Source organism: Prionailurus viverrinus, chromosome B4 (assembly GCF_022837055.1).
Source record: "Prionailurus viverrinus isolate Anna chromosome B4, UM_Priviv_1.0, whole genome shotgun sequence".
Taxonomy (NCBI): Eukaryota; Metazoa; Chordata; class Mammalia; order Carnivora; family Felidae; genus Prionailurus; species Prionailurus viverrinus.
The window spans coordinates 97,515,057-97,529,089 of NC_062567.1; the positions used below are offsets into that span (position 1 = coordinate 97,515,057).

Genomic DNA, 14,033 nt, shown 5'->3' on the forward strand with positions numbered 1-14,033 from the left:
GCTTCTGTAAGAGGAAGCTCCAAGCTTCACCCGTGTTTTTCCGGGCGACCCCGGAGGCACAAATTGCCGGATGACCTTTTTGAATGTAGAGGAAAGGGGTGCGTCTGTCTTCTTCGGGAACGATGCACATTTGGATTCAAGCCTGACAGCCCAAAACCTTGTACCTGGAGCCGGGTGATGGTTCCACCCCGGGTCTCTGGGAAGGAGTCCCGAGGGTCTCTGGACAGGGTGCTCTTGGGCGTGGGCCGCCTCGGCTGCCCGAGCCCCCAGTTCTCCGCTGCGCGGCGCCGGAGCTGTGTCTTGCTCCCGCGCCGCCTCCAGGTTTCCCGCGTTATTGACTCAGTCCCCCCTTGGCAGCCTCCCTCGAGCGGACTGTGGCGCACATCTGCCTCGTGCCGGGGGCCCGCCCCCGGGCTATGCTGCCCACGCCCAGAGCCTTCCGCCCGTCTGGTCCGGCGCAGTGCAGCAGAGCGCGCTCCCGCTCGGGGCCGGCCCGGCTCGCGCGCACGCGCGCTGGGACCCCCGCCCTCAGAGGGGAGCGGGGCAGAGGGGGCGGTAACGGGGGAGGGGAAGGAGAAGGAGGAGGCGGCGGCCGCATCGCCTCCGGCGGGGCTCGAGCTCGCCCTCGCGCGTGCCCTCCGCCTCGCCCGAGCCCCGCGAGGGTGAAACGCTTTCTCCCGGCATGCAGCGGGAGGAGGGATTTAACACCAAGATGGCGGACGGCCCGGATGAGTACGATACCGAAGCGGGCTGTGTGCCCCTTCTCCATCCAGAGGTGAGGAACCGCGCCGAGCGCATTCCTCGCCCTTCGGGCCCCGACCGTTCTCCCCCGAACTTGCGGAGGGCTATGGCCTAACCGTGTGGGGGTAGTGGAACGTGCCGAAGTTGGGGAGGGCGGGGAGGCAAATCCAGGCCCGAGCGCGGCTGCGAGCGGATAACGGGGTGGAGATAGCGGGGCGGGCCTGGTCGGGGCGGGCTCTGGGACGCAGTCCCTGGCTGTGCCTAGAGGACAGAGGTGGAGATGTTGATGGTTCTGCTCTGTCGCCACGCTGCTCGCGGGTGCACAGGTGACGGGGGCCTAGTGCTGGCTTGGAACCGCAGCTTACGCCCCTAGTCCTGCTCCAAGCTTCTCGGGGGCGAGGACAGAGCGCGTCTGGTTTTGATTTCTTCCCCTTTGCTTCGCTGTGGTGAATGGTGGTAGCTCTTCCTCCCATTTAGCTCATCACTGTGGGTAGTGCAGGGTAAGAACACAGTTTCTGTATAAAGTGATGTCCTTCCAGGTTATGCCATAGGCAGCACCTCGGGCGCCTTGTGTCCGATGTCCTTATATGAGCGTTTGTCCTTATGCGATTAACGAGAGAGGTCAAAACTTTTGGGAATAGAGCCACGCTTACACTAGCTTGTCAAAGTATGGGTTGTTTTGGTTTGGGTTTTTTTTGGTTTTGTTTTTTGGAGCCAGGGGAAGTCAGTGCAACACGTTTCCCATCACAACAGGAGTATCTTCCCATGTAAGTAAACAGTGTCCCGCTCCAGGATCTGTCATATTCTGTACTTGTTTACTTCTTAATTTATAGCTGAGCTAGTGCTAGTTCAGTCCTGGAAGCAATTCGTGATGCATTCCAGTTTTCAATGATTCACAGTTAGGTGTGGGTCAGGTAGCGGCAAAGCTTACTGAAGAACTGTAGTTTTTATGAGGTTAAGGGATGAAGACAACCTTTGTGTTGTAGTGAGGGGAACCAACATGGAAGTGTCTATCTGGTTACTTTACAGTAGAATGATTCTACTTGTTTCTGAACTTTGGGCTATATTGCATGCTTTTATTATTTAGTAAAATGTAAATAAAGATACACACTTAAACATGTTCTGTATTAATACTCAATCACCCTCTTACTCATCACTTTGCTTTACCACAAACAGATGGGACCGTTTCTTAGGAATATGCCTGAGCCACTGTCCATAGAAAAGGCTTCTCTGGATTTCTGAGAAACAGAGCTGTCCAGTAAAACTAAATATTTTTGTGACCAAGGTAGTAAGGTTTTTAGAACTGTCATTGGAGCTTAGGCCTGAAAAATATACCAAGAAACAAAGTAGTTTTCAGATGATGCATTGAAAATAGTGCTAAGGAATATTTATTATTCGTCTATTCCTGTGAAAGTTTCAAATACTTAAATATTGATTTTATGTATTTTAACATACTGTTCTCTTGGTAAACCTTTGCTTTGTAAAATAGTACATTGTTTGGTACTTTGGTAATTATCCAGAGAGAGATTGCTTGGTATAATGAAATGGCCTGTAGGCTTGAAATTTACAGACCAGTCTTCCGGGTGCCATGTAATAGAATGTTATTAGAAAATCGATTGAAAGTGGAAGTTGATATCAATATCTACCATTCCTTTTCACCTAGCAAACACAAAGTCTGATTAGCTGTTATGAGTCTTAAGCTTAGAATTACAAGAGCTAAGGTCTTTCTGCATTTTTCCTGTGGTTAGTGTTGTGTGCATACCTGGTAAAGTTCTGCTTCCTTGCAGTATGTGCTCGGGCAAGCTACTTCTGAGTTCTAGCTTCATCGTTTATAATACTGGTTTGGAATAATAACTGATAGGCTATTGTGAGGATTGAGAAGATGTATTCTTTTTTTGTTAAAATAAGCAGTGTTTTCACCTTCTTTTGGAAAGAAACCCATTCTCTGCCTTGGTAAGCAAATAAAAATGCTTTTAACTTCTTTTAGAAGAGAACATAGACCTTTGGTCAGACAGACTTAGGTTCCAATCTGTATTTGTAGTAATTAGCCGAGGGACCTGAGACAAGCACTTAATCTCTTTAGGTCCCAATTTGTTCATCAGAAATGGAGATGTGGGCTAGTTCACTTAGCTGTAAGGGATTAGGTGAAGCTGTACGTGTTGAGGATTAAGAATTGGCACATTGTAGGTGCTCAGTTAATGTTACTTCTTTTTCCTCTACCAGAAGAAGGAGGGAGATGTTACACATTTTGGTTTTGTTAAATGGTTTAGAGACTTGTGTGGACTTTAATTTGTGGAATAGAATCTTGTAGGAACAAGTTTTATTTTACTTTTTATCTTAATTTAACACTGTGTCACAAAAATAGTTTCTCACTTAATATTTGTTGAACAGACGTATTATTATTTGTAGGATAAAGAAATAAGCCATTTTATAAACCTTCTGTTAGTATGCAAACTGTGCACTCTTAAAACCATTCTCAAGGGATTACGTAATTAGATAAACAGTGAAACCTTTTTAGAGATATTTCCTGTGAGAGAACCTTTTTAATTAAGTGATCCATTCATTAAGTCAGTCTTTTAAACATTTGTTTATTTTGTTTGGGTCAGGTACTGTGCTGGACTCTTAAGACTTTGGGATTTTTGTGTTAAATTCAGTGAGAGACAGGATAGGGTTAAGAGCCACTGGTGATAAGCAGAATTTGGGTTTTGCCACTTGCTATTATCGTGGTTCATTTACATTTGTAAAATTGGGTCAGTATCTCTTAGAGTATTTATTGTGAGTATTAAGTAGTATAATAATGTTTTTAAGTGTTTATATAATGTTTATAAAGCAGTCATCCCAGACTGAGGCTGCCAAACAAATCTAACCTTCTGAAAGTCCTGGCATGTAGCGAATACTGGTGCTATTACTTTGTTTTCTGATGAAATAGGTGATTATTCATTTTATCATAATGGAAGAAATTAGAGGTTATTTGGGAAAAGATGAACTGATTATCATGGGATTAGGGTGCTAATCCTAACTCTTGACTTTCGGCTCTTGTACCTTTAACTACTCTTAGTTTTTTTGCTTTGAAGATAAAAGAGTTAGACTAGATGATCTCTTAAGATTTCTTTAAACTCTAATGTTGTGATTGTATGTTGTGAGTTTTCAGAATCAGTAGGTTTGAGCATCTACTACGTGCATAGCACTGTGCTAGGTTATATGGGTGAAAATAAAATAAATAGGATAGCTCCTGCTCTCCAGAGTTAGTGATCTAATTGGGAATATATACGCTGTTAAGTGTGAAACACTTAACAGAAGGCAAATAAGTGCTGAATTGAGTAGTGTAGCCTGCAAGCAGTGTCAGATTTCTGTCATCTAGAATGGTTAGAAGAAAGACTTTAGCAGGGACATAGAGACCATATGTTGGTCTACAATCCAGCTGACTTGCTATCATCACTCTTCCGTTTCACCCGCTAGTATATCCTCAGTAAGCCTTCCTAACTCTTTCATAGAATGAGGCCACAATACCCCCCTTTGCCAGAGTATTATTATAGGGACTCTCTGTTTCATCAAGATCTGACTCAGAGCTTTGAACTGGATTGCCTAGATTATCTAGGGCTTTCATCTCTTGTTTTCTTTTTTTCTCAATTTAAGAACTTCTGTCACTGCCTTTTCTTTAGTTTCTCTTTTTTAAATGGTATATATATGGGTTTTTTTGCTTTACATTAATTTTGTCCATATTCATGTCTCATTTTTTTGTTTAAAATTTTAAGGCAAAATATTACTACGTCTCCTGCCTTCAGATTTAAAAAAAAAAAAAAACTCTTTTTTGAAGTTTTCTTTAGTGAAAGTGATTTTGCCTTTTTCCGTTACTATTTTTTTGCCCTATCATGTAGTTAGAGATACATGTGTACACATAAGTAAATTAATTCATTTGCTTTCAGAAAGTAGATAGAAAATTTCTTTGAAAATTGCTTTTCTTCTTCTGTTGGGTTACCGGCACACGCTTTCCCTTTAAAGTATGTCTTTCTGGCCGTCTTTAGAATCTGATGCTATAGGTCATGTAGTTGTAATTTAGATTTAAAAACACTGTACCTCAAGCATAGTAATCACTGAATCAATGTATATAAAATACAAATGCAACTGATTGGTGACCTCATAGATTGTGGCAAAGCCAAAGTTGCAAACTACTGACCTATAATTTAGCTGTGAGAAATTAAGCTGTGAGAAATGCCATTTTACAGTTTTGACTTCTTTGTTTTATTTTGCTCATTATTTTTATTTAGTTTGAGAGAATCATTCTAAAAATATTTAAGAACGGACTGTGGAGTGGATAGATATAAGATAGAGGTTAAAAGTGTGAGTACTATTGTATGGCTGCTTGAGTTAAAATTCTAGTGTTGCCACTTACTAGCTATGTGACCCTGGGCAAGTTATTGAATTGTGTCCTAATTTTCCAGATTTAAATGAGAGTATAATAGCACCTACCTCATGAAGTTGTTGTGAAAGTTAAATGAGATAATATATGTAAAGTTCTGAGTCTGGTGCTTAATAACACGATACATGTTAGCTGTTAATGTTGTGGTAAGAAATTAGTAATTCTCAAGCAACAGTAGTATACATTATTATTGGGTATGGAGGCAACTAAGTAGGTAAGAAAATTAAAATTGGGGATTGAGGAGAGGATAGGCAGAGGACTCTATTTTAAGCCTTTTTTATATTATTTATTTATTTTTAAATGTGTGCTTTGATATGAGGAGTGTTTGTTGAGCATCTAAGTATGATCTTGATGCTTTGATAGTCCACAGAGTAATGGGGAATATAAAATAAGGCATTGCAGAATAACAAAAGATTAACTGTAGGCCTCCAGATCCCTCACACTAGATGAAAGTGAGCATGTTAAAATTTTGTTAAAAGTTAAAAACCCAGGGGAAACCTCTTTTCCTCTAGAAAGTATCCTAAGGTTATGTTAGGGTAATTAGGATTAGTTAGTTAAGGCATCTTGATATAGTGTACTTTTTTAATGGAACCTCCTACAATCACACAATCCAAAAAACATTATTTCAATACAAGGTTACATGAAATTCTCTTTCACAGCATCATCTAACTCTAATATTATTTTGTAATTAGATTCTGTCGCCGATAGGTAATTTAAGAATAAAATATCAAATACTTAATTTTTTTTTTTTTTTAATGTTTATTTTTGAGGGGGAGAGGCAGAGAGAGAGAGGGAGACACAGAATCCAAAGCAGGCTCCAGGCTCCGAGCTGTCAGCACAGAGCCCGATGCGGGGCTCAAACTCGGGAACAGCAACATCATGACCTGAGCTGAAGTCGGATGCTTAACTGACTGAGCCACCTAGGCGCCCCAAATATCAAATACTTTAAACTTTGGAATTAGAAGAATTGATTCAAGGCAATATTGTATTTATAGAAAATGAAAGTAAAATTCTCACCCAATGTAATAATTTTCTAATTGTAGGATAATATTTTCTATTAAAATATCCTTAGAATAGAGCTACAGGCAACTAATTTGAAAGTACAGTGAAATTTAGCTTTCTGTGAAGGAAATATTGCAAAGAACTTAATTTCCTGAATTATAGAGGGATAAACAGAATATTTTTGTCTTCGGTTTTAATCGGTGAAAATTTGCCATATTATTCCATTTTCTAGGGTTGATACATACTAAATATGGTAGAATCTCAGATAAATTGCAATATTATAGTATCTTAAGCTTGTCTTTGTGATTATCAATGATTATTGAGGAGATGGAGATGAGGGGGTTAAATGTATCTGAAGGGTTTTTTTTTGTATATATGTTAGATAGCTTGTATCTTTTTTTAATGCTTATTTTATTTTGAGAGAGTGAGAGAGAGCCTGTGTGCACACGCCAGTGGGAGAGAGGGAGAGAGAGAATCCCAAGTAGGCTCAGTGCTGTAAGCGCAGAGCGTGACATGGGGCTTCAATTCACGAGCCCGTGAGATTATGACCTGAACTGAAAGAGTCGGACACTTAACTGACTGAGCCACCTGGGTGACCCTAAATAGCTTGTGTTTTTCAATTGGTTATTTAATACTAGGAAAAATCAAGTGAAAAAATAGTAACCACTGATTGAGAATTTACTGTACTGTACCCTTGTGAATTAAAAAAAAAAAATTTTTTTTTAACATTTATTTAGTTTTGAGAGACAGAGACAGAATGTGAGTGGGTTAGGGGCAGAGAGAGAGACACACACAGAATCCGAAGCAGACTCCAGGCTCTGAGCTGTCAGCACAGAGCCCGACGTGGGGCTCAAACTCAAGAGCTGTGAGGTCATGTCCTGAGCCAAAGTTGGACGCTCAACCGACTGAACCACGCAGGCACCCTTACCATTGTGAATTTTTAAAAATGACTTTTTGGATTACCAACATTTGTTAATTTATGAAGGATTTAATGAGGGATGAACAAACCTATCCCTGTTCTTATGATTGATAAACAAATAAGTAAGTCCTTCACTGAAAAGAGAAGTTATTTGTTGTGTAAGAATCCTTGAGTTGCAAATGTCTCCAACCCTTTAAAAATTCTTTTTAAAAATGTTTATTCATTTTTTGAGAGACACAGAGAGAGAGAGAGAGAGAGAGACCAAGTGTGAGTGGGGGAGGGGTAGAGAGAGAGAGGGAGACACAGAATCTGAAGTAGGCTCTAGGCTCGGAGCTGTCAGCACAGAACCCGACATGGGGCTCCAACTCATAAATCATGAGATCGTGACCTGGCTGATGTTAGAAGCTTAACTGACTGAGCCATCCAGGAGCCCCATGTCTTCAATCCTTTTAAAACTAACTTGGGCAAAAAGGAAGTTACTGATTCCTATAATTCTAACTTAGGATAGCAAGAGACTCAAGGATCCCTGGAATCTGAGCCAAGAATGTCAACAAGACTGTTTTTCCTCTATCCTCATCTCTGCCTTTCAGCTCTATTTTCTCCTAATGTAGGACAGCTGCTTCTCTGTAGTGGCGATATGGATGTGGACTTTTTTTTTTTTTTTTTTCTTTTTGCCATATGTCTCAAATATCAGCTAACCATTAGAGGGGGACTGCATGTTTTCCCTTTTCCACATTGGAATTGGGTTTTCCTGATTTAGGTTTTTTTCCATTCTTACAGCCATGAGATAGGACCTGTTATTTGCTAAGATCTCTTGGTTGGATTTGGGGGAAGAACAGTTTCCTTAAGGAATGCTAGCATGTGAAATTATTTCTGTCCTCTATACTCTTAATTTAAAGAACTTTTTGTTTGCTTTGTTTCCAGCCATCCAGTTTTGTTGTTGTTGTTGTTGTTGTTGTTGTTGTTGTTGTTGTTACGCTTTAAGAGATGTTGTAATAACATCGAACTCATTCTTAATGCCAAATGTTCTAGTTGGGTTACTGAATAACAAATAACCTAGACCAGGGGTTGGGAAACTTTTTGTAAAGTTTCCAGATAGTAAATGTTTTCAAGTTTGTGGGCCATATGAGTCTCTTTGGCAACTACTCAGTTCTGTGGTGGTCATATGAGAGCAGCCAAAGACAATATGGAAATGATTGGATGTGCTGCGTTCCAATAAAACTTTATATATAAAATCAGGTGATAGGCCAGATTTGACCTGTGGGCTAAATTTGCCGGGGCTATATTTGTCCCTTATCTGGGCAATGCATAGGTACTCCAAGAAACTTACATTAAAATATAGATTTCAGTGCATTGAATCCCATTAATCACTGGTATTCAGTAACTTTATCACAACTTGATTTGTGTGGGAGATGGGTTAGGTGAAGTAAGAATATGAGTGTGTGTGTGTGTGTGTGTGTGTGTGTGTGTGTGTGTATTAGAATCTTACTGAGAATTTTGTTAGAATACACTTATTTCCGTGCACACCACTCACAGTTTCCAATTTAGTATGTGGGTTTGTGGTATGCATATTTTGAAAAAGTTCCAGAGATGATTCTTATCTTATAAACTCTCATATTTTGTTCCCCGTTCAGTGATAAATACTTGATATGTGGGAAAACTTTTACTCCAGGAGGAGGAAGGAAGGTAACTTGACATTTAATATATGAGGCATTGTACTTATTGCTATTCATGTTATCTCTTTGGTTTGATAGATCACAATAATGGTAATTGCTAACATTTATCAAATTATAACCATGAACTAGTCACTATCCTGAAACAGTTCTGCATATATATTCATTCATTTAATTCGTACATTTTTTCATACCTATTTTATAAATGAGGAAATAGAGGCAGAGAGAGGGTAAGTAACTTGCTGGTAAGTGGCAGTACTGAATTTGAATCCAGGCTTACTGTTTGAATTTGGTTGCTCCTTTTTAAAAGTGCAGCACAGTGTGATAGTGATAATACAGTCATAGAGTTGATTGAATATTATTATTTGCCAAGGCACTGGTTAGCAATGCCCAGGGATTACAGATGCCCTCATTTACTTTTCAAAAATTCTTAAAAGTTTTTTTTAATAGACTTTATTTTTTAGACTAGTTTTGAGTTCACGGCAAAATTGAGCAGGAAGTACAGAGATTTCCCATATACTGGCTGCCCACACACCTGTACCACCCTCCCCATCAATATCCTGCATCAGAGTTACATTTGTTACATTTTATGAGCCTACATTGATACATCATCATCACTGAAAGGCCATAGTTTACCATAGGGTTCACTTTTGGCGTAAATTCTATGGGTTTTGACAAATGTATAATGCATCCTCTATTACAGTAGTATATGGAATAGTTGCACTGCCCTAAAAATCCTCTGTGCTCCACCTGTTCATCCCTCCCTTCCTGCTAACTGGCAATCACTGATATTTTTACTGTTTTCATAGTTTTGCTGTTACTGTAAAGCCACGTAGTTGGAATCATGCAGTATGTAGCCTTTTCAGGCTGGCTTCTTTACTTAGTAATAGCATTTTAGTTTCTTCCATGTTTTTTCATGACTTGACAACTCATTTCTTTTTTAATGCTGAATACTGTTTCATTTTCTGGATATACCATAGTTTGTTTATCCACCTACTGAAGGACATTTTGGTTATTTCTGTGTACTGCTCATTTACTTTTTACAGTTCTGAAAAGTAGGTATTATTGAACTGTTTATAGATTAGGAAGCAGAATCAGAGAGGTGAGGTAATTTATTCAAGTTCACATCATTAGCAGTTGGCAGAGTTTATATTAGAATCTAAACTCTGACTCCAAATTCATAATCCTCGTATATACTCTGCCATATAATTTAATAGGCCAAAACACAAATTAGTTTTGATTATATAATAGAAAAACTATCAGAGTTACTATCAGCTTTTGTTATTAAAGAAGTTAGGGGAGGACTCCGTTTTGGCAGTTGCTGTAAGGCTACTTTTTTGAATAATTGACTTGAAATCCTAAAACTAGATTTTTGTAAAAACACTGCTTCAAAATTTTTGTTAATTCAATTGATTTTTTTTTCTTTCTTCTGCTTAGTCTAAACTCATAAGGGAAAATATGTTTTCATTAATAAAATCCCTTGAAAGGAAATGAAATAACCCTAGGTATGGATCAGGGAAGGCTTTGGAGGGGTTGGAGATAAGTATTCTTAGCATTAAATCTATGGTAGTAGCTGATGAGAGGACAAGTGCTGGCTTGAGTCTAGGCACCTCCGGTGTAAAATTTTTTGAAGAGTCACACTATCATTTGTGTTATCACCCTTCACTGTAATTATAAATATTCACTACTCTCCATTTGCAGTTCTGTGACTATGGTCATGAATAAACTGTAGACATTCTTTCTAAGGGAATTTTCCTTTCTGATTGAACACTCATTACGAATATCCAAGATCTTTCAACTCTTTGTGTAAGAAGTTAATTAAGTTGATTTCATAAGTTTCCATTTTCTAAACTTGTTTTTTCCTTATTTGTCTTCTTTTTTTCTGTGGATAGTTGAATGTAACCAAATCCAAAAAAAGTCACACTTGGGGGGAAAAAAATTGACAAACTAGAATCTAGCACTATAAGATAGCAGACCAAATAAAAACTTAAAACTTTCTGAACTATCATCCTAACATCTGATTTATTCTATATTGTTGAATAATATATGTGAATTTTCAAGGTATCAGAAATTTAAATTCCAGTATGGATTTTTGGCTTTTAAGAAACACGGCACATGATTATTGTTAAAAATTTAAGGAGTACAGAAGGTGTATAGTAGAAGGTAAAGTATATAACTGATGCATTTTTTCTTAATACACTTAGGACATAGTTCCATCTTAGCATATAATTATTTTTACCATTCTTTGTAATATCTAGACCTGCCTTTTTTTTTAAGTTCTTATATTTAATGCAGTTTTATAATATTATTTGACTATAAACAGATAAGTTAAAGTGTATATTATAAACACAGACAAAGCCTGCTGAGTTCTGTGGTTCAGGTTGTGCAGATTATTATGTTAATCCTCAAATCAGTTTTCTAGGTGTGCAGGATGGTTTAGTGTTGATCTGGCTGTATTTCATGGATGTGATACACAAAAAAAACTTCCATGCTGTTCTGTCATCTTGGTTTCTCCTAGACCTGCCTTGTTAATGTGGTAGCTACCACCAATGACATGTGGCAATTTAAATTTAAACTAATTAGAATGAATATAATAAAAAGTTCAGCTTTTCAGTCACATTAGTCAGGTTCCAAGTGTTTATTAGCTATGTGTGGCTAGCAGCTACTGTTTGAGACAGCACAGAAATGTAGCATACGTCCATAATTGCAGAAAGCTCTATTGCACAACACTGGTCTGGATGGGTTTTTTGTTTGTTTGCTTTTTGTTTTTTTTGAGAGAGACGGGTGCACAAGTGGGGTAGGAGCAAAAAGCGAGGGAGAGAGAATCATTTTCAATTAAAAAAAATTTTTTATATTTATTTTTGAAAGAGAGAGAGAGAGAGAGAGAGAGAGAGAGAGAGAGAGAGAGAGAGACAAGCATGAGTGGAAGAGGGGCAGACGGAGAGGGAGACATAGCATCCGAAGCAGGCTCCAGGCTCTGAGTTGTCAGGATAGAGCTGGACAGGGGCTCAAACCCACAAACTACGAGATTGTGACCTGAGCCAGAGTCGGAGGCTAAACTGACTGAGCCACCCAGGTGCCCTGAAAATCTTCTTTTTTTAAAAATTTTTAAAAGTTTATTTATTTATTTTGAGAGAGAGAGAGAGAGAGCGCGAGCAAGGGAGGGGCAGAAAGACAGGGAGAGAAAGAGAATCCTGAGCAGGCTCTACACTGTCAGTGCAGAGCCTGATGCGGGGTTTGAACCCATGAACCGTGACCTGAGCTGAAATCAAGAGTCAAACAGTTAACCGACTGAGCCACCTGGGTGCCCCTGGATGATTTTTTAATCATGTGTATGTTTTTTAAAAATATTTTTTTTTACTGCAGAGCCATTTTTGTTGAGGTATATTTTATTTATGATAAATTGCATAAATTAAAAATTTTTAAGTTGATAATTTTTCTTTAACTTAAACTTTTTATTTTGAGATCATTTAGATTCACATTTGTAAGAAAAAGTGCACAGAGATCTTGTGTACCCATTACCCAGGTTCTCCCAATGGTAACACCTTGTAGAATTATAGAGTAATATCACAACTGGGAGATTGATATTGAATCACTGAAGATATAGAACATTTCCATCACCAGAAAGATCGTTTGTATTGCCTTTGTATATCATGCTCATCTAGTATCCATTTCTGTAGTTTTTGTAATTTTAAGAATGTTATTTAAATGGAATCATAATTGTTTGTAACCTTATGAGCGTGGCTTTTTTCAATCAGCATAATACTCTGGAGATTGATCTGGTTGTAGCGGACATCATCACTTTGTTCCTTGTTATTACTGGGTAGTATATGGATATACTACAGTTTGTTTAATCATTTACCTATTGAAAGATATCTGGGTTGTTTACAGCTTTTGGTTATTATAAATGAAGCTACTTTAACCATTTGTGTGCAGGTCCTGTGTAAACATAAGTTTTCATTTCTCTGGGATAAATGCCCAGAAGTGCAGTTACTGGGTTATATGGTAGTTTTATGTCAGTCTTTTTAGGAAACTGTCAGGCTGGTTTCCATAGTGACTGTACACAACCAGCAGTGTGTGAGTGATCTGATCTCTGTATCCTCACCAGCATTTGGTGTTGACACTTAATGATTGTAGCCCATTTTAATACGTATATGATTATAAGTCATTGTGGTGTTAATTTGCATTTCCCTAATGGCAAATGATGCCAACTATGTTTACATGTGCTTATTTGCCATCTTTATATCCTCTTGGGTGAAATATGTCTTTATATCCTCTTGGGTGAAATCTTTATATCCTCTTTGTTTGCTAGGGCATACAAACACCACACACAAGGTAGCTTAAATAATGGACATTTATTTTCTCATAGTTCTTGAGACTGGAAGTCCAACATCAAGGTATTAGTAGGTTTGGTTTTTTCTGAGGTCCCACTCTTTAGCTTATAGATGGCTGCTCTCTTGCTGTGTCCTCACATGGTTTTTCCTCTGTGCTCACAGTGCCCCTGGTGTCTGTGTCCAGATATCCTCTTCCTTTAAGGACACCAGTTAGATTGGATTAGGGTCCACCCTCATGACCTCATTTAAACTTAATTCCTTCTTTAAAGGGCCTGCTCCAAATACAGTAACATTCTGAGGTACTGGCAGCTAGGCTTCAACAAATTGATTTTGGGGTGACACAGTTCAGCCCATAACAATGTCTTGTGCCAGTTTTTTTTCAATTGATTCTTTATTTTACTGGTGAGTTTTGAGAGTTTTTAGTATGTATATTAGACACTAGTTCTTTGTCTTAGTTTGCAGATATTTTCTCCCAGTCAATAGCTTGTCTTTTCAATCTCAACAGGGTCTTTATTAGAGGATAAGTTCAAATTTTGATGAGATCCAGTTTATACATTTTTATTTTTATGGGCTGTATTTTTTTCTGTCAAGTCTAAGATTCTCCTTGCCTAGCCATAGATCTCAAAGACTTTCTTTTTCTTGTTTACAGTTTATAGTTTCGTTGAAATATTGAAGTTCAGGATCAGTTTTGAGGGTTTTTTTGCATAAAGTGTGGCAATTAGGTTGAGGGTTTTTGTTTTTTGGGTTTTTTTTTTTTTTTTTTTTTTTGGCCTGTAAAGGTCCAGCTGCTTCAATACCCGTTGTTGAAAAGCTTACCTTTCTTCCACTGAATTACTTTTACATTGTTGTCAGAAATCAGTTGAACATATTTGTGTGTGTTTATTTCTGGGTTCTGTGTTCAGCTTTATTGATCTATATATCTATCCCTCAGCCAACACTATACC

At 38.5% G+C, this 14,033-nt stretch overlaps 1 protein-coding gene across 4 annotated transcripts in view; it reads left to right on the plus strand.

Moving 5' to 3' along the window:
• The first annotated feature begins 559 nt into the window (after nt 1-559).
• ZDHHC17 (zinc finger DHHC-type palmitoyltransferase 17) overlaps nt 560-14,033 on the plus strand; it is a 105,131-nt gene continuing 91,657 nt past the window's right edge. For all 4 annotated transcript variants that reach the window (XM_047866619.1, XM_047866617.1, XM_047866620.1 and 1 more), the window contains exon 1: nt 560-775. In XM_047866619.1, coding sequence (XP_047722575.1) covers nt 683-775 — 93 coding nt within the window. In that variant the 5' untranslated portion in view covers nt 560-682. The remainder of the gene's footprint in view (nt 776-14,033) is intronic.